Source organism: Nerophis ophidion, linkage group LG27 (genome assembly GCF_033978795.1).
Source record: "Nerophis ophidion isolate RoL-2023_Sa linkage group LG27, RoL_Noph_v1.0, whole genome shotgun sequence".
Taxonomy (NCBI): domain Eukaryota; kingdom Metazoa; phylum Chordata; class Actinopteri; order Syngnathiformes; family Syngnathidae; genus Nerophis; species Nerophis ophidion.
The window spans coordinates 4,358,721-4,378,498 of record NC_084637.1 but is presented as its reverse complement, the minus strand read 5'-3'; the positions used below and the strand labels follow the sequence as shown (position 1 = coordinate 4,378,498).

Here is a 19,778-nt window from a genome sequence, read left to right as displayed (position 1 = left end):
TCATCACATTCAGATAACGCCATCATAATGTTTGTGTTTTCCAGGGTTCTCCAGGAATCGCAGGTCTACCGGTAAGTATTTGTTTTCCTTTCCTATACACAAGCAAGATATGAACATGTTTACGTTCACATTAAAGTCTTCTCTTAGTGTTGATACCAATACCGTCCATGTAGACCAGGGGTGTCAAACTTAAATACAGAGTGGGCCAAAATTCTAAACTGAACAAAGCCGCGGGCCAAAGTTGAAAAACTTAACCTTTTAATAGGGACCCAAATAAGTTTTGCATTGAATATTGAACAAGCAAGGCTTATATAACTTTATAGTGACATGCAAAATCGAGTTTTGTTGGTAGCGGGGGTGTATATTGTAGCGTCCCGGAAGAGTTAGTGCTGCAAGGGGTTCTGGGTATTTGTTCTGTTGTGTTTATGTTGTGTTACGGTGCGAATGTTTTCCCGCAATGTGTTTGTCATTCTTGTTTGGTGTGGGTTCACAGTGCGGTGTAACAGTGTTAAAGTTGTTTATACGGCCACCCTCAGTGTGACCTGTATGGCTGTTGACTAAGTATGCGTTGCATTCACTTGTGTGTGTGTAGAAGCCGCATTTATAACGTGACTGGGCCGGCACGCTGTTTGTATGGAGGAAAAGCGGACGTGATGACAGATTGTAGAGGATGCCAAAAGCAGTACCTTTAAGGCACGCCCCCAATATTGTTGTCTGGGTGGAAATTCGGGAGAATGGTTGCCCCGGGAGATTTTCGGGGGGGGGGGGCACTGAAATTCGGGATTCTCCTGGAAAAATCGGGAGGGTTGGCAAGTATGAGAATTAGCGTTGAATGCGGTGATACAGCGGCACCGCCACTGTATAAAACCGGCGGGCCAGCTCTAATGTTAATTTATTATTGCCTCAAGGGCCAAATTAAATTACACGGCGGGCCAAATTTGGCCCACGGGCCAGAGTTTTGTGCACTGCGGGGAAAACAATATTTTACATATGTCAAAGGTTTTAAAAGGGGAACTATGATGATTTTATTATTTAAAACCCTTCCTTGTGGTCCACATAATATACGTTGTTGTACATTTTGCTCCACAGTCACACTTACAACCATACTTGCCAACCCTCCCGGGATTTCCGGGAGACTCCCGAAATTCACGCCTCTCCCGAAAACATCCCGGGACAAATTTTCTCCCGAAAATCTCCTGAAATTCAGGCGGAGCTGGAGGGGGCGTGGCCTCCATGCGGACCTGAGTGAGGACAGCCTGATTTCACGTCCGCTTTCCCACAATATAAACAGCGTGTCTGCCCAATGACGTTATAACTGTACAATAATCGAGGGCGAGTTCTTGGTTTCTTATGTGGGTTCATTGTTAGGCAGTTTCATTATCGTCCTTCCACTGCGGTAACAACACACAACAACAGCAGTCACGTTTTCGTCTGCCGTAAACAGCAATGTTGTGACACTCTTAAACAGGACAATACTGCCATCTACTGTACATGCATATGGTTAGAAAAATAGTGACAGAGAATAGAAAAAGGATGGACAATTCAACTCTTAACTCAACAATGAGTCGATGACTGTTAAGTGTGTGTATATGTGTAAATAAATGAACACAGAAATCCAAGTATTTCTTTAATATAGATATATATATATATATAAATATGTATATATATATATATATATATATATATATATATATAATAAAATAAATACATACATGTAGCTAGAATTCTCCGAAAGTCCAGTATTTCTTATATATATATATATATATATATATATATAAAATACTTGACTTGGTGAATTGTTGCTGTAAATATACTCCTCCCCTCGTAACCACGCCCCGCCCCCAACCACGCCCCCCCTCCCACCTCCCGAAATCAGAGGTCTCAAGGTTGGCAAGTATGTTTACAACCAACTTTCCGCATATATCTGCAAGATGTTTGTTTGTGGATCGCAATTGAAACCACGCCCCATCCTCTCCAAAAGTGTTTTTTAAATGTACACTCTTAAATAGGGATGTCCGATAATATCGGACTGCCGATATCATCAGCCGATAAATGCTTTAAAATGAAATATCGGAAATTATCGGTATTGGTTTCAAAATAAACGTTATGGGTTTGAAAAAGTAAAATTCATGACTTTTTAATACGCCGGACGTAGGGAGAAGTACGCAGCGCCAATAAACTTTAAAAGCACTTTCTTTGCTTGCCGGCCCAGTCACATAGTATCTACGGCTTTTCACACACACAAGCGAATGCAAGGCATACTTGGTCAACAGCCATACAGGTCACACTGAGGGTGGCCGTATAAACCACTCTAACACTGTTACAAATATGCGCCACACTAAACCCACACCAAAAAAGAATGACAAACACATCCGCACCGTAACACAACAAACAAAACAGAACAAATACCCAGAAACCCTTGCAGCACTAACTCTTCCGGGACGCTACAATATACACCCCCTACCTAAACCCTGCCCACCTCAACCTCCTCAAGGTGAGCATGTCCCAAATTCCAAGCTGCAGTTTTGAGTTTAAAAAAAATAATGCGCTTTGTGACTTCAATAATAAATATGGCAGTGACATGTTGGCATTTTTTTCCATAACTTGAGTTGATTTATTTTTGGAAACCTTGTTACATTGTTTAATGCATCCAGCGGGGCATCACAACAAAATTAGGCATAATAATGTGTCCATTCCACCACTGTATACATCGGTATCGGTTGATATCGGAATCGGTAATTAAGAGTTGGGTAATATCGGGATATTGGCAAAAAAAGCCCGTAAAAGTTTCCGTATTTTTACAACATACTGAATGTGCTCCTTAAAACTCAAGTGGTCATCAATTAAAAAATCCTAAATATTTAAAAGAAGATGCTAACACAATTTGTTTGTTGCTTTGACTTTGTTTAACATGAGTAGCCAACATTGTAACAACATTTATTAGTCAGAAAAGATGAAATTCACCTTAGGTCCTCTTTTTTTAAGAAGTTTTGTTCGATTGCAAGTTCAGTTGTCATTTGGATCTCTAGGGCCGACCAGGTTTACCGGGAAGCAACGGTGAAAAAGGAGCAGAAGGACAAAGAGGTTCACCAGGAATCCCAGGTCTGGATGGCTTTCCAGGACAGACAGTAAGAAAAAAAACCAAATAAGTAAAAACACACTGCTGGAAAATGAATGTAACATGTCCTTGTTTGGTTTTAGGGGATGAAAGGGGATAGAGGAGGGAAGGGAGAACAAGTAAGTTCAATATTTATACAAACCCCATTTCCATATGAGTTGGGAAATTGTGTTAGATGTAAATATAAACGGAATACAATGATTTGCAAATCATTTTCAACCCATATTCAGTTGAATGCACTACAAAGACAACATATTTGATGTTCAAACTCATAAACATGTTTGTTGTTGTTGCATATAATCATTAAATTTAGAATTTGATGCCAGCAACACGTGACAAAGAAGTTGGGAAAGGTGGCAATAAGTACTGATAAAGTTGAGGAATGCTGATCAAACACTTATTTGGAACATCCCACAGGTGTGCAGGCTAATTGGGAACAGGTGGGTGCCATGATTGGGTATAAAAACAGCTTCCCAAAAAATGCTCAGTCTTTTACAAGAAAGGATGGGGCGAGGTACACCCCTTTGTCCACAACTGCGTGAGCAAATAGTCAAACAGTTTAAGAACAACGTTTCTCAAAGTGCAATTGCAAGAAATTTAGGGATTTCAACATCCATAATATCATCAAAACGTTCAGAGAATCTGGAGAAATCACTCCACGTAAGCGGCATGGCCGGAAACCAACATTGAATGACCGTGACCTTCGATCCCTCAGACGGCACTGTATCAAAAACCGACATCAATCTCTAAAGGATATCAGCACATGGGCTCTGGAACACTTCAGAAAACCACTGTCACTAAATACAGTTCGTCGCTACATCTGTAAGTGCAAGTTAAAGCTCTACTATGCAATGCAAAAGCCATTTATCAACAACATCCAGAAACGCCGCCGGCTTCTCTGGGCCCGAGATCATCTCAGATGGACTGATGCAAAGTGGAAAAGTGTTCTGTGGTCTGACGAGTCCACATTTCAAATTTTTTGGGGAAATATTCGACATCATGTCATCCGGACCAAGGGGGAAGCGAACCATCCAGACTGTTATCGACGCAAAGTTCAAAGGCAGTATCTGTGACATTACGGGGGTGCATTAGTGTCCAAGGCATGGGTAACTTACACATCTGTCAAGGCACCATTGATGCTGAAAGGTACATACAGGTTTTGGAAGAACATATGCTGCCATTTAAGCGCCATCTTTTTCATGGACGCCCCTGCTTATTTCAGCAAGATAATGCCAAGCCACATTCAGCACGTGTTACAACAGCGTGGCTTCATAAAAAAAGAGTGCGGGTACTTTCCTGGCCCGCCAGCAGTCCAGACCTGTCTCTCATGGAAAATGTGTGGCGCATTATGAAGCGTAAAATATGACAGCGGAGACCTCGGACTGTTGAACGACTGAAGCTCTACATAAAACAAGAATGGGAAAGAATTCCACTTTCAAAGATTCAACAATTAGTTTCCTCAGTTCCCAAACGTTTATTGAGTGTTGTTAAAAGAAAAGGTGATGTAACATATTGGTAAACATGCCCTTTCCCAACTACTTTGGCACGTGTTGCAGCCATGAAATTCCAAGTTAATTATTATTTGCAAAAAAAAATAAAGTTTGAGTTTGAACATCAAATATCTTGTCTTTGTAGTGCATTCAATTGAATATGGGTTAAAAATGATTTGCAAATCATCGTATTCCGTTGATATTTACATCTAACACAATCTCCCAACTCATATGGAAACGGGGTTGGTAAAACGGTTAAAGAAAGAATCTTTACGTAGATGTTCTTGTCGAAGGGTTTTCCAGGGCGTGACGGTGGACCACCTGGACCTCCAGGGCCCCCGGGACCTCCTGGCCGGGTCATATACTCGACAGACGGTGATGTAAGTCCGAGGCGAAAGTGGAGCTGCCTTCTATAACAAGCCACCATGTGTCACCTAATCCCTCGTACTAATGGTCACTGCATGGCCGGCTGTGTGTTCACCTTACTCACCCAACTTTGTCTTGCTGTAGTATAACAACGTTTATTGGAGAGAAGGGTTGGAGGTGAGTGGGGACTGTCGTGGCTCGAGAACCAACATCCCTCTGATCTCACTCGTTTACATCTTTTTGTTTGTCTCTCCGGCAGACGGGGGCAGGGATTCCAGGCCGTGCTGGATTTCCGGTAAGTTCCCTTAAAGTGCAATGCAAGAAAGTTGAGATAAGTCACAATGTTGATTGTTTTTATTTAAGGGACCAGTAGGACCGAAGGGGGACAGGGGGGACACCGGTTCTCCGGGTTTTGCCACTAAGGTAAGCCAATCTACTCTCTGAATCTTGATGACACCGCCTCACTGAGTCAGCCATTAAACGGCAATAATGAATGTGGTTTGTTCAGGGTGAGAAAGGAGAGCCAGGTATCATCCTGGGTCCCGATGGACGTCCTTTCTACCTGGGGGGCCTGGCAGGGAAACAAGTAACTATGGCCTTATATGTTTCTGTTTGCTTTTACATTTAATCCAGTTGCACGTGTAGAGTGTAAATACTGTACCACTATGTGTCTGTACACAGGGCGACATTGGACCTCCTGGCCCGGTTGGACCTCCAGTATGTTTTCTGCGTATACATTTATTTACTTTTTTTCATTTAACCAGGAAAAATCCCATTGAGATTAAGAAAATCTTTTCCAAGGGAGTACTGGCCAAGAGGCAGCAGAGTTACACACAAAATGACATTCACATTGCACATTAAAATGACAGGATGGACAACAAGTAAAACAGTAACAGATAACTGAGGCTACTTCAAATGCTCTTAGCTTAGATTTAAAACCCATCCATCCATCCATCCATCTTTTTCTGCTAATCAGAGGTCGTGTCGCGGGGGCAGCAGCATAAGTAGAGAAGCCCAGACTTCCCTCTCCCCAGCCACTTCGTCCAGTTCTTCCCGGGGTATCCCGAGGCGTTCCAAGGCCAGCCGGGAGACATAGTCTTCCCAACGTGTCCTGGGTCTTCCCCGTGGCCTCCTACCGGTCGGACGTGCCCTAAACACCTCCCCAGGGAGGCGTTCTGATGGCATCCTGACCAGATGCCCGAACCACCTCATCTGGCTCCTCTCCACATGGAGGAGCAGCGGCTTTACTTTGAGTCCCTCCCGGATGACAGAGCTTCTCACCCTATCTCTAAGGGAGAGACCCGCCACACGGCAGAGGAGGCTTATTTCAGCCGCTTGTAACCGCGATCTTGTTCTTTTGGTCATAACCCAAAGCTCATGACCATAGGTGAGGATGGGAACGTAGATCGACCGATAAATTTGAGAGCTTTGCCTTCCGGCTCAGCTCCTTCTTCACCACAACGGATCGATACAGCGTCCGCATTACTGAAGACGCCGCACCGATCCGCCTGTCGATCTCACCATCCACTCTTCCCTCACTCGTGAACAAGACTCCGAGGTACTTGACCTCCTCCACTTGGGCAAGATCGCCTCCCCAACCCAGAGATGGCACTCCACCCTTTTCCAAGCGAGAACCATGGACTCGGACTTGGAGGTGCTGATTCTCATCCCAGTCGCTTCACACTCGGCTGCGAACCGATCCAGTAAGAGCTGAAGATCCCGGCCAGATGAAGCCATCATGAACACATCAGCTGCAAAAAGCAGAGACCTAATCCTGCAGCCACCAAACCGGATCCCCTCAACAACTTAACTGTGCCTAGAAATTCTGTGCATAAAAGTTATGAACAGAATCGGTGACAAAGGGCAGCCTTGGTAGAGTCCAACCCTCACAGAAAACATGTCCGACTTCCTGCTGGACATTTAAAAGCAAGAGTCCAGTCTATAGTGGATCTAACAGCCTACTCAGTTGCCTAGTGGTTAGAGTGTCCGCCCTGAGATCAGTAGGTTGGGAGTTCGAACCCTGGCAGAGTCATACCAAAGACTATAAAAATGGGACCCATTACCTCCCTGCTTGGCACTCAGCATCAAGGATTGGAATTGGGGGTTAAATCACTACAAATGATTCCAGGGCACGGCACCGCTGCTGCTCACTGCTCCCCTCACCTTCCAAGGGGTGAACAAGGGGATGGGTCAAATGCAGAGGACAAATTTCGCCACACCTAGAGTGTGTGTGACAATCATTGGTACTTTAACTTTAATAATAGTGTGAGAGTCCAGTCCATAGCTGATCTAACATAATGGTGTGAGAGTCCAGTCCATAGTGGATCTAACATAATAGTGAGAGTCCAGTCCATAGTGGGGCCAGCAAGAGGCCAGCAAGAGACCATCCCGAGCGGAGATGGACTGGTCAGCAGCCGATGCACAGACAAGCGGTCCACCCCGGGTCCCGACTCTGGACAGCCAGTGCTTCATTCATGGCCACCGGACCTGTGTCCTCCCACCTCCACCAGGGAGAGGGGGGCAGAGGAGAAAAGAAAAGAAACGGCAGATCAACTGGTCTAAAAAGGGGGTCTATTTAAAGGCTAGAGTATACTGTACAAATGAGTTTAAGATGGGACTTAAATGCATCTGTTTGGAAAACAGCATGAGTTTTGTCTTGTTCAATTCAATCAATCAATCAATCAATGCTTACCTACATATCCCTAAATCATGAGTGTCTCAAAGGGCTGCACAAGCCACAACCACATCCTCGGGTCAGATCCCAATCTTTTGTTGTTGTGCAATTCTGCACAATGACAAAAGCTCTCTGCAGGGAATTAACAGCCTGTTCAACAGATGACGTGGAGCAATAAATATTTGTATCGTCAGCATAAAAAATGCACATCAGCATCAGACATGACACGTTCTCACCAAAGGTTGGGTTTCCCAACCTTTTGTTGAGCCAAGGCACATATTTTAACAGTGGACGAGAAAAGGTCAACCGCCACAACACAACGACTTTTAGCTACAGCACAATTGCAAAAGTCACCACAATTACAAACACCACAGCACAACAGGTGGATACACTGGTCAATGGTCTACTTACCCATCTAGTGGAAGAGTAGCACAAGAAAGTATTCATTTGATTAATGCAATTGTTTTTTCATGTCTTTTATAATTTTTTTAATTCATTTTCCAGGGCTCTTATGGTCCTACTGGCCCAAAAGGAGAAATTGGCTTCCCAGGTCGACCAGTGAGTGTTTTTTTGTTGTTTGTAATTTCAAAAAATCCCAATTAACGCATGCGGTGTGTCAGGGGTAAAATATGTTTTACGTCATAGGGTCGACCTGGACTGAATGGCGTCAAAGGGGAGAAGGGAGAGTCCGGTGGGGGTTCTGGATACGCTGTGAGTACACGTCTTCATGCAGAAGCAGAACTTCATCTACTACAAGTCATCAATTTTTTTGATTTTTTTTGGTGCAGGGTCCCCCAGGTCCGCCGGGCCCACCTGGACCTCCTGGACCGACATCCAGAGTGAGTTGAGATGCATCCAACTAGAGATGTCTGATATTATCGGCCGATAATTGCTTTGAAATGTAATATCGGAAATTATCGGTATCAAAAATTTAATTTATAACTTTTTAAAACGTTGCTGTACAGAGTGATACACGGACGTAGGGAGAAGTACAGAGTGCCAATAAACCTTAAAGGCGCTGCCTTTGTGTGCCGACTTAATCACATAATATTACCAGCTTGTCACACACAAGTGAATTCAAAGCATACTTGGTCAACAGCAATACAGGTCACACTGAGGGTGGCCATATACATTTTCGTTAATAAACGTTATAATTTTCCTGAGGCAACTCTCCTGAAAAAATCAATAAAGTACTATCTATCTATCTATCTATCTATCTATCTATCTATCTCTCTCCCACTCCCACTATTTAAACAACTTTAACACTGATACAAATATGTGCAACACTGTGAACCCACACCAAACAAGAATGACAAACACATTTCGGGAAAACATCCGCACCGTAACACAACATAAACACAACAGAAGAAATACCCAGAACCCCTTGCAGCACTAACTCTTCCGGGACGCAACAATATACACCCCCCGGTACCCCCTAACCAACTCCCCACCTCAACCCCGCCCACCTCAACCTCCTCATGCTCTCCCAGGGAGAGCATGTCCCAAATTCCGAGCTGCTGTTTTGAGGCATGTTAAAAAAATGAATGCACTTTGTGACTTCAATAATAAATATGGCAGTGCCATGTTGGCATTTTTTTCCATAACTTGAGTTGATTTATTTTTGGAAAACCTTGTTACATTGTTTAATGCATCCAGCGGGGCATCACAACAAAATTTGGCATAATAATGTGTTCATTCCACGACTGTATATATCGTATCGGTTGATATCAGAATTCGTAATTAAGAGTTGGACAATATCGGAATACCGGATATTGGAAGAAAAAACATTATCGGACATCTCTACATCCAAGTCATCTGCAGTTGTTTTGATATTCCATTCTTTTGTGGTTTTAGGGATTTGAAGACTACTCCAGGTATTATCCAGGTGAGTGTTCTATATTAGGTTGTCATCTGAAACAATGCATCATCTCAATGTATGCTCCTTTATGTTGTAGCTGCTAAAGGAGAGAAAGGTGACCGTGGAACACCTGGTCTACCCAGCCAGCCAGGTAAGGCAGCTTCCACTCCACTTCCTGGCTTCGTGTTCTGTGGTCTATTCTGAACTACCTGCCTTTGATTCAGGTGTTGAGTCCAACTTTGACGTATACGCCTTAAAGGTAAGCTTGCTGTGTCAGCGTAATAGAACGTGGACTCGGAGCACTCACACACTGGATGTTGTGCAATATTTCTGTAACCAGAGCGAGTTGAAAGGTGAAACGGGAGATACGGGCATCAAAGGAGAGAAAGGAGAACCAGGCGGGGGATATTTTGACCCACGTTATGGAGGAAGTGGAGCATCGGGTGTCCCGGGACCCCCGGTGAGATCCTAGTATTGTGGTTTGAATGATGAACATAAACAAGTCCACACACCCTTGAAAAATGAGGACATCTGTAATCAATATATCTAACGTGATGCACTTCCTGCATACTTCAGGTGATCGATACGTATATCTGTTAGATTGAGAAAAAAAATCACTGTATCGTGCATCCTCATTGGAGAATAATAATCTAACATAATAGTGTGAGAGTCCAGTCCATAGTGGATCTAACATAATAGTGTGAGAGTCCAGTCCATAGTGGATCTAACATAATAGTGTGAGAGTCCAGTCCATAGTGGATCTTACATAATAGTGTGAGAGTCCAGTCCATAGTGGATCTAACATAATAGTGTGAGAGTCCAGTCCATAGTGGATCTAACATAATAGTGTGAGAGTCCAGTCCATAGTGGATCTTACATAATAGTGTGAGAGTCCAGTCCATAGTGGATCTAACATTATAGTGTGAGAGTCCAGTCCATAGTGGATCTAACAAAACAGTGAGAGTCCAGTCCATATTGGATCTAGCATAACAGTGAGAGTCCAGTCCATAGAGGATCAAACATAATAGTGTGAGAGTCCAGTCCATAGTGGATTAAACATAACAGTGAGGGTCCAGTCCATAGTGGATCTAACATAATAGTGTGAGAATCCAGTCCATAGTGGATCTTACAAAATAGTGTGAGAGTACAGTCCATAGTGGATCTAACATTATAGTGTGAGAGTCCAGTCCATAGTGGATCCAACAAAACAGTGAGAGTCCAGTCCATATTGGATCTAACATAACAGTGAGAGTCCAGTCCATAGTGGATCAAACATAATAGTGTGAGAGTCCAGTCCATAGTGGATTAAACATAACAGTGAGGGTCCAGTCCATAGTGGATCTAACATAATAGTGTGAGAGTCCAGTCCATAGTGGATCTTACATAATAGTGTGAGAGTCCAGTCCATAGTGGATCTAACATAATAGTGTGAGAGTCCAGTCCATAGTGGATCTAACAAAACAGTGAGAGTCCAGTCCATAGTGGATCTAACATAATAGTGTGAGAGTCCAGTCCATAGTGGATCTAACATTATAGTGTGAGAGTCCAGTCCATAGTGGATCTAACAAAACAGTGAGAGTCCAGTCCATAGTGGATCTAACATAATAGTGTGAGAGTCCAGTCCATAGTGGATCTAGTTAATAGTGTGAGAGTCCAGTCCATAGTGGATCCAACATAATAGTGAGAGTCCAGTCCATAGTGGATCCAACATAATAGTGAGAGTCCAGTCCATAGTGGATCTAACATAATAGTGTGAGAGTCCAGTCCATAGTGGACCTAACATAATAGTGAGAGTCCAGTCCATAGTGGATCCAACATAATAGTGAGAGTCCAGTCCATAGTGGATCTAGTTAATAGTGTGAGAGTCCAGTCCATAGTGGATCCAACATAATAGTGAGAGTCCAGTCCATAGTGGATCTAACATAATAGTGTGAGAATCCAGTCCATAGTGGATCTAACACAATACTGTAAGAGTCCAGTCCATAGTGGATCCAACATAATAGTGTGAGAGTCCAGTCCATAGTGGATCTAACTTAATATTGTGAGAGTCCAGTCCATAGTAGATCTAACATAATAGTGAGAGTCCAGTCCATAGTGGGGCCAGCAGGAGACCATCCCGAGCGGAGACAGGTCAGCAGCACAGAGACACCCCCAACCACTGCACAGGCGAGCGGTCCACCCCGGGTCCCGACTTTGGACAGCCATATAAAATTAATGTTTCTGTGCACATTCGAGAAGCGAGGGCCTCCATTATTCTCTAGTCATTCTCACATGCTACAATCTAATAACATTGGTCTTTCACCAACATATTAGTGTGCACTCTTACTATCACATACTTTTCTTGTTTTTAACTCGCATGGCAAACCAAAATAAAAGATGTAATTTACATCCTTTTCACTTCCTCTCAAATAAGTATATATTATCCAACCAGGGCCCGCAAGGGGACTCCATTGTTGGCCCTCCAGGTCCCCAGGGGCCACCCGGTTTACCAGGAAGAGGCTATGATGGTCAACCAGGACCCCCAGGGCCACCTGGACCTCCAGGACCCGCCTTGCTTGGGCCTCACAGGGGAACACAAAGTGTGTTGGGTACCAAATGCATTCATGTTATTTGTGCAATTTTCTTCTGATGTGGTCTCTTGCTTTCCATTTTGATTGACAGCCATCAGTATTCCTGGACCTCGTGGACCACCTGGAATCCCTGGATTACCTGGACACTCGTCGGGGGTGAGTTGAATAATTCCTTAAAATGCCTTTTGCACTGAATACTTGTTGTCACTTCAAGATATTTAAAATATCATCCAAAGTTCTAGTCTGTTGCTGGATGCTAGCCATTCTTGATCTGAAAAAGACATTTAGGTCCTCAGCATCATCCCGATGTGTGTCTTTGTGCATGCAGGTGACCGTGCTGCAGTCCTACGATGTCATGACCGCTACTGCCAGAAGACAACCAGAGGGCTCGCTGGTTTATGTCATAGAACAGACAGATCTTTACTTACGAGTCAGAGAAGGGATTCGCCAAGTCCACGTAAGTCGGACATCTTGTCTTTCATTAAACAGACCTGTCACCCAAGTTGCTTTTTCACACGTGTCACCTTTTCAGCTCGGGGGATACATTCCTCTGCCGGGTGGAGACGTGAGTGTCCCATATTTTTTCCCCAAAGTCGAAATCTCCAAACTGTTGGGATTTTGGTTGTTTATGTTCAACGCTATTGCAGGGCAATGAGGTTGCAGCAGTGGAACCCCCACCAGTTGTTCCGTATTCCCCGCACCATAACTCCAACGACTCCCACGGACATGAGCAGAGCCCAGTCCCGGTAAATCCAGACCATTCCTCCCAGCCTGACCCTCATCGGACCAGCCAGCCAAACCCTCCGTACCAAACAAACCCTGATGGCCGAGAGCCAAACCCTCCCTATCCCAGATACAACCCTGACACTCGATACCCATCTCAGCCGGATCCACAATACCCGGCCCAAACAGACCCAAGATACCCGAGTTACACAGAACGGGTGAACCACCCAGATGGTCGTTATCCAATCCATTCATCCCATGAACGCCCACCATACTACGCAGTAACCCCTCAGCGAAGGCCCCATCCACCTGTGGCACACACTCCGTCCCATCGTCACACATCAGGTCCAGGGGTAAGGAAAGTCACTTACTTACCCGCTGACTGTAGAAGATTTGAACCCTTTTTCTGTTTCTCCAGCTCCACCTAATAGCCTTGAACCAGCCCCAGACTGGCTCCATGCAGGGCATCCGGGGCGCCGACTTCCTGTGCTTCACCCAGGCCCAAGCCATCGGGATGAAAGGAACATTCCGGGCCTTCCTATCCTCTAAACTCCAGGATTTACAGAGCATTGTCCGCAAAGCCGACAGGGACCGCTTGCCTTTAGTCAACCTGAAGGTAGTCCTATACAAAACAACTTGTAAAGCTAAAGATAATTAACATAAGTCCATTTCTTACTTGCCAGGACGAGATTCTGTTTGACAACTGGGATGCCATGTTTAGAGGAGACAGAATGAAAGAGAATGTCCCAATCTACTCTTTTGATGGGAAAGATGTTCTTCGTGACAGCACATGGTACGTTCAAGCATCAATATAACACACATTTCACAGATTGCTGATATTCAGGGATGTTGACCATTGGTTGACCGTCACAGGGAAGCCGTGGCCTATCCCAGCTGACTTAGAGTGGGAGGCAGGGTACACGGAAGATGGCCTACTGGTTAACTGGGCGGTCTATTGGTTTACTCTTCGGTATCAACTGTTTAGAGAGAGGAATCCAGCTGTACTTCCATGGAGGTGGAAACAGTCTGCTTTGAGTTTGTTTCTCTCCCAGAGCTAGAGGAACATTTCATCACAGTGAGGAACCCGATGAGGGGTTATGTCCTTCGACTAGGGCTCTCTTTGATTAAAGATTTTCATTGTCGAATCCTTTTGTTGGATTTTGCCCATCATCAACCATCAGTTGGATCTCTGATTATGATGATTTGAGCATTTGAGGAGCCGTCTTCGCGGGAGATGTTCTGGGGGCAGCAGCCGGGACCTGCACAGAAAGAGCAGAGAGAGAGTCACGCGGGTTATGTTGGGGAATGTACACCACTCCCTCCTCCTCCTGTCGCGCACTCTGTCCGTGCGCCGTCGGTGCCAATTGCGCCTTGCGGTGGACGGCCAGGTGGTCCTCGGCAAGGGTCACCACAGATGCCAGGGTCCGGGGCCGGTGGTACAGGATCCAGTCAGCCGTCCGCTTCGGGATGCCCTCCATGATTTGCTCCCGGATGATTTGGTCCAGCAGCCTGCCGTCACCGCCTCCTGGAGCCGCTCGCCAAAGGTGAATGGACGGTCCTCCTCCTCCAGACGCATGGACCGGAACCGGCGTCGGTACTCCTTGGTCCAGCACCGCCCTCCTCAGGTCCGCGAAGTGCACCTTGGAGGCCGCCGGCTGGATGAGCGCCACTCAATTCGCCTCCTCCAAGAGGAGTGGCAAGAGCCGCACCCCTCACTCTTCTTCCGGCCACTCGCATGCTCTCGCCGTGGCCGCAAAGATCACCACTAAGGAATGGGGGTCGTCTTCTTCCCCCATGCGCCGCATGGTGACGGCCGGTGACATTGGCCGTGCCGTGCCCACCCGGTCCGCCAACGCCTGCAGGATCTGGCACTGCTGGCGGGCCTCCTCGAGCCGCTGGTGGCTTTTCGCCGCCACTTCTGCGAGCACGCCTGCCAGGGCCGTCAGGGGGTCGACCTCCTCTGCCTCCGGTGGTCCAGCCAAGTTGGGCGCCAAATTGTGGAGGTCTTGCTCCTCCGGGTTCTTCAGACCACTAAGCAGGGACATGAAAGCTTTGTTCATGGTTGCGAACAATGATTTATTTTTCTATAAAGGGTTCTTGTCGTTCTTTTCAGCCATCAGTTTGTGTCTGTATTAGCTTTCCCTCTCCTTCTCGCTCGTGCTCCGACTGACCTCTCCTTCCCAGCTGCTGCCTTTAACAGAGCGACAGGTGATTAGATAAATGTGCCCAGCTGGGCCATCTACGCACCTGTCGCTGATCTCGAAGCCGGTCCTGGCACACTCCGCTTCGCTGCAGGTCCATAGTGGCTCTAACATAGTAGTGGGAGAGTCCAATCCATAGTGGATCTAACATAATAGTGAGAGTCCAGTCCATAGTGGATCTAACATAATAGTGAGAGTCCAGTCCATAGTGGATCTAACATAATAGTGGGAGAGTCCAGTCCATAGTGGATCTAACATAATAGTGGGAGAGTCCAGTCCATAGTGGATCTAACATAATAGTGAGTCCAGTCCATAGTGGATCTAACATAATAGTGAGAGTCCAGTCCATAGTGGATCTAACATAATAGTGAGAGTCCAGTCCATAGTGGATCTAACATAATAGTGAGAGTCCAGTCCATAGTGGGAGAGTCCAGTCCATAGTGGATCTAACATAATAGTGAGAGTCCAGTCCATAGTGGATCTAACGTAATAGTGAGAGTCCAGTCCATAGTGGATCTAACATAATAGTGAGAGTCCAGTCCATAGTGGGAGAGTCCAGTCCATAGTGGATCTAACATAATAGTGAGAGTCCAGTCCATAGTGGATCTAACATAATAGTGAGAGTCCAGTCCATAGTGGATCCAACACAATAGTGAGAGTCCAGTCCATAGTGGGGCCAGCAGGAGACCATCCCGAGCGGAGACGTGTCAGCAGCGCAAAGATGTCCCCAAATGATGCACAGGTGAGCGGTCCACCCCAGGTTCGGACTCTGGACAGCCAGCACTTCATCCATGGCCACCGGACTTGTGTCCCTCTCTCCCCCCTTCCACAAGGAAGAGGGGGAGGGAGTAGAAAAGAAAAGAAACGGCAGATCAACTGGTCTAAAAAGAGGTCTCTATTTAAAGTCTAGAGTATACAAATGAGTTTTAAGATGGGACTTAAAACTTAGTTTCTTTCTTGGTGGTAATTTGTGCTTGTTGATGGATTTATCCATTGCACATGGTCGACATAATAAAAACAACGCCGCATTCTTTCCCCAGGCCTGAGAAGATGATGTGGCACGGCACGGCCACCAACGGGCAGCGGCACGTGGACAGTTACTGCGAGGCGTGGCGTGTGAGCAGCCCCGCGCTGACGGGTACGGCGGCGTCGCTTCAGAGCGGCAGTTTGCTGCAGCAGAGTCCCAGCAGCTGTTCCAGCTCCTACGTGGTACTGTGTGTGGAGAACAGCTACATTGGCCAGGCCAGGAGATAAACACACACACACACACACACACACACACACACACTATAACATTGTTAAATGGTCTGTTACTTCTTGTTTTTTAAATTGCATTTAGTGGTGCTACACAGGATAATAATCAATAATAGGATATGTGAAACAAAGACACAAAGGGAAGCTACAGCATACTGGACTGAAGTGGACTGTAACTGTGGACAAATTTGAATTTACCTAAGCTCCAATGAACAAGAGCATGTATTTGTTTTTGTTTTTTTGCAATAACAAGGATATTTTGTGTGTTTTTTCTAAATAAGCGTGTCTGTTCTTTTTCAACTTTTTGTCTGACGTCTTGTTTAAAGGCCTACTGAAATGAGATGTTCTTATTTAAACGGGGATAGCAGGTCCATTCTATGTGTCATACTTGATCGTTTCGCGACATTGCCATATTTTTGCTGAAAAGATTTAGTAGAGAACATCGACGATAAAGTTAGAAATTTTGGTGCTAATAAAAAAGCCTTGCCTGTACCGGAAGTAGCAGACGATGTGCGTGTGACGTCACGGGTTGTGGAGCTCCTCACATCTGAACATTGTTTGCAATCATGGCCACCAGCAGCGAGAGCGATTCGGACCGAGAAAGCGACAATTTCCCCATTAATTGGAGCGAGGATGAAACATTCGTGGATGAGGAAAGTGAGAGTGAAGGACTAGAAAAGGGAAAAAAAGACTATACAGTGGGAGCAATTTAGATGTTATCAAACAAATTTAGTCGGATAATTCTGGAAAATCCCTTATCTTCTTATTATGTTACTAGTGTTTTAGTGAGATTATATGGTCATACCTGTACAACCTGAAGGTCGGCCCCGCACCTTTCTTCAGCACCAGTTGACGGGTGGTGGCGATGCCCATCTCTGCCCTTCGCAAGGGACCCTCTTCGAAACACGATCTTTCGAAATGATCGCTGCATAATACACTGTACTTTGTGTGTGTGGTCCAATCCAACCGTGTACGCTTGACCGCTCTGTTCCATAGTAAAGCTTTACCGTCATCTTTCGGGAATGTAAACAATGAAACACCGGCTGTGTTTTTGTTGCTATAAAGTCGGCCGCAATACACCGCTTCCCACCTACGGCTTTCTTCTTTGATGTCTCCATTGTTCATTGAACAAACTGCAAAAGATTCAGCAACACAGATGTCCATAATACTGTGGAATTATGCGATGCAAACAGACGACGATCCACTCTTCCCCCACTCGTGAACAAGACTCCTAGGTACTTGAACTCCTCCACTTGGGGCAGGGTCTCCTCCCCAACCCGGTGCGGCGTCTTCAGTAATGCGGACGTTGTATCGATCCGTTGTGGTGAAGAAGGAGCTGAGCCGGAAGGCAAAGCTCTCAATTTACCGGTCGATCTACGTTCCCATCCTCACCTATGGTCATGAGCTTTGGGTCATGACCGAAAGGATAAGATCACGGGTACAAGCGGCCGAAATGAGTTTCCTCCGCCGGGTGGCGGGTCTCTCCCTTAGAGATAGGGTGAGAAGCTCTGCCATCCGGGAGGAACTCAAAGTAAAGCCGCTGCTCCTTCACATGGAGAGGAGCCAGATGAGGTGGTTCGGGCATCTGGTCAGGATGCCACCCGAACGCCTCCCTAGGGAGGTGTTTAGGGCACGTCCAGCTGGTAGGAGGCCACGTGGAAGACCCAGGACACGTTGGGAAGACTATGTCTCCCGGCTGGCCTGGGAACGCCTCGGGATCCCCCGGGAAGAGCTAGACGAAGTGGCTGGAGATAGGGAAGTCTGGGCTTCCCTGCTTAGGCTGCTGCCCCCGCGACCCGACCTCGGATAAGCGGAAGATGATGGATGGATGGATGGATGGAAACAGACGACGTATAGCTGGGAACGATGCTGGAACAAAATGTCCTCTACAATGCGTGACGTCACAAGCACGCTTCATCATACCGAGACGTTTCAGCAGGATACTTCGGCGCGAAATTAAAAATTGCAATTTAGTAAACTAAAAAGGCCGTATTGGCATGTGTTACAATGTTAATATTTCATCATTGATATATAAACTATCAGACTGCGTGGTCGCTAGTAGTGGCTTTCAGTAGGCCTTTAAGTTGTTACAAAATGATTCCAAATATATCCGGTAATGTTAAGACATACTTGTCTTAACTCGATGCACATAAGATGTATTTGAGCGCTGGAAACAAGCAGCAGTCATTCACACGTTGTGCCTCACTTGCACGTAATTCAATCAGCTCATTTGTGCGAGGCTTTTATGTAAAGCGGCTTGTTTGGCGTTCATATGAGGAAAGAACTGAGAGTGGGCGGCACAACTAATGAGGTTTAAGAAGGAGGAGAGTTGGGTGGAAATCAACTAACATATTTTGGTACAATTATGTCATTAAATAAAGTAATTACAGAAAATTATAACACACGTATTCTGAATATTTGTCTGAAAAAAAAAAAAAAAAGAACACTTTAATGGGAAAGCCGTGGACTTGATTTAAAATATGGTTTGGCCCCGTGTGCACTTATAAAGCACTTGAACTGTGGCGTGAGCTTCCACTCCAGCTGCACACCTGCAACAGGTACGCTTTTCATTGCTTAGACTGACCATACGTCCTCTTTTCCCCGGACATGTCCTCTTCTGCGGGACTGTCTGGGCCCGGGGTAGGGAACCTACGGCTCTAGAGCCAGATGTGGCTCTTTTGATGACTGCATCTGGCTCTCGGATAAATCTGAGCTGACATTGCTTAACACAGGGGCGCTCCCACTTTTTCTGCAGGCGAGCTACTTTTCAATTGACCAAGTCGAGGAGATCTACCTTATTCCTATTTATAATTCCACTCTCCCTTGTGGAGGGGGTCCGGTCCGGTCCGATCCGGTGGCCATGTACTGCTTGCCTGTGTATCGGCTGGGGACATCTCTGCGCTGCTGATCCGCCTCCGCTTGGGATGGTTTCCTGCTGGCTCCGCTGTGAACGGGACTCTCGCTGCTGTGTTGGATCCGCTTTGGACTGGACTCTCGCGACTGTGTTGGATCCATTATGGATTGAACTTTCACAGTATCATGTTAGACCCGCTCGACATCCATTGCTTTCCTCCTCTCCAAGGTTCTCATAGTCATCATTGTCACCGACGTCCCACTGGGTGTGAGTTTTCCTTGCCCTTATGTGGGCCTACCGAGGATGCCGTGGTGGTTTGTGCAGCCCTTTGAGACACTAGTGATTTAGGGCTATATAAGTAAATATTGATTGATTGATAATTTATATTTATTTATTTATGAAAGAGACATTTTTGTTAAGAAGTTAATGGTGTTTAATGATAACACAAGCATGTTTAACACATATAGATTCCTTTCTTTCATGAAGACAAGAATATAAGTTGGTGTATTACCTGATTCTGATGACTTGCATTGATTGGAATTAGACAGTGGTGCTGATAACGTCCGCATTTTCAAATGGAGGAGAAAAAAAGTCCTCCTTTCTGTCCAATACCACATGAAAGTGGTTGGTTTTTGGCATCTCATTTGTCCAACTTGCATACTGGTTTTTA

The 19,778-nt window shown here is 45.6% G+C and overlaps 1 protein-coding gene across 4 annotated transcripts in view; it reads left to right on the top strand.

Moving 5' to 3' along the window:
• LOC133544363 (collagen alpha-1(XVIII) chain-like) overlaps positions 1-18,654 on the top strand; it is a 71,784-nt gene extending 53,130 nt beyond the window's left edge. For 3 of the 4 annotated variants that reach the window (XM_061889596.1, XM_061889593.1, XM_061889595.1), the window contains exons 18-41: positions 45-71; positions 3,030-3,128; positions 3,202-3,237; positions 4,902-4,988; positions 5,119-5,151; positions 5,234-5,269; positions 5,338-5,397; positions 5,483-5,560; positions 5,656-5,691; positions 8,153-8,206; positions 8,294-8,359; positions 8,437-8,487; positions 9,503-9,533; positions 9,604-9,657; positions 9,731-9,765; positions 9,847-9,966; positions 11,938-12,085; positions 12,168-12,232; positions 12,405-12,533; positions 12,609-12,641; positions 12,724-13,152; positions 13,218-13,415; positions 13,483-13,592; positions 16,041-18,654. In XM_061889596.1, the coding sequence (XP_061745580.1) occupies positions 45-71; positions 3,030-3,128; positions 3,202-3,237; positions 4,902-4,988; positions 5,119-5,151; positions 5,234-5,269; positions 5,338-5,397; positions 5,483-5,560; positions 5,656-5,691; positions 8,153-8,206; positions 8,294-8,359; positions 8,437-8,487; positions 9,503-9,533; positions 9,604-9,657; positions 9,731-9,765; positions 9,847-9,966; positions 11,938-12,085; positions 12,168-12,232; positions 12,405-12,533; positions 12,609-12,641; positions 12,724-13,152; positions 13,218-13,415; positions 13,483-13,592; positions 16,041-16,254 (2,229 nt within the window). In that variant the 3' untranslated portion in view covers positions 16,255-18,654. The remainder of the gene's footprint in view (positions 1-44; positions 72-3,029; positions 3,129-3,201; positions 3,238-4,901; positions 4,989-5,118; positions 5,152-5,233; positions 5,270-5,337; positions 5,398-5,482; positions 5,561-5,655; positions 5,692-8,152; positions 8,207-8,293; positions 8,360-8,436; positions 8,488-9,502; positions 9,534-9,603; positions 9,658-9,730; positions 9,766-9,846; positions 9,967-11,937; positions 12,086-12,167; positions 12,233-12,404; positions 12,534-12,608; positions 12,642-12,723; positions 13,153-13,217; positions 13,416-13,482; positions 13,593-16,040) is intronic. The other variant, XM_061889594.1, reaches the window with a different exon arrangement.
• The last annotated feature ends 1,124 nt before the right edge of the window (positions 18,655-19,778 follow it).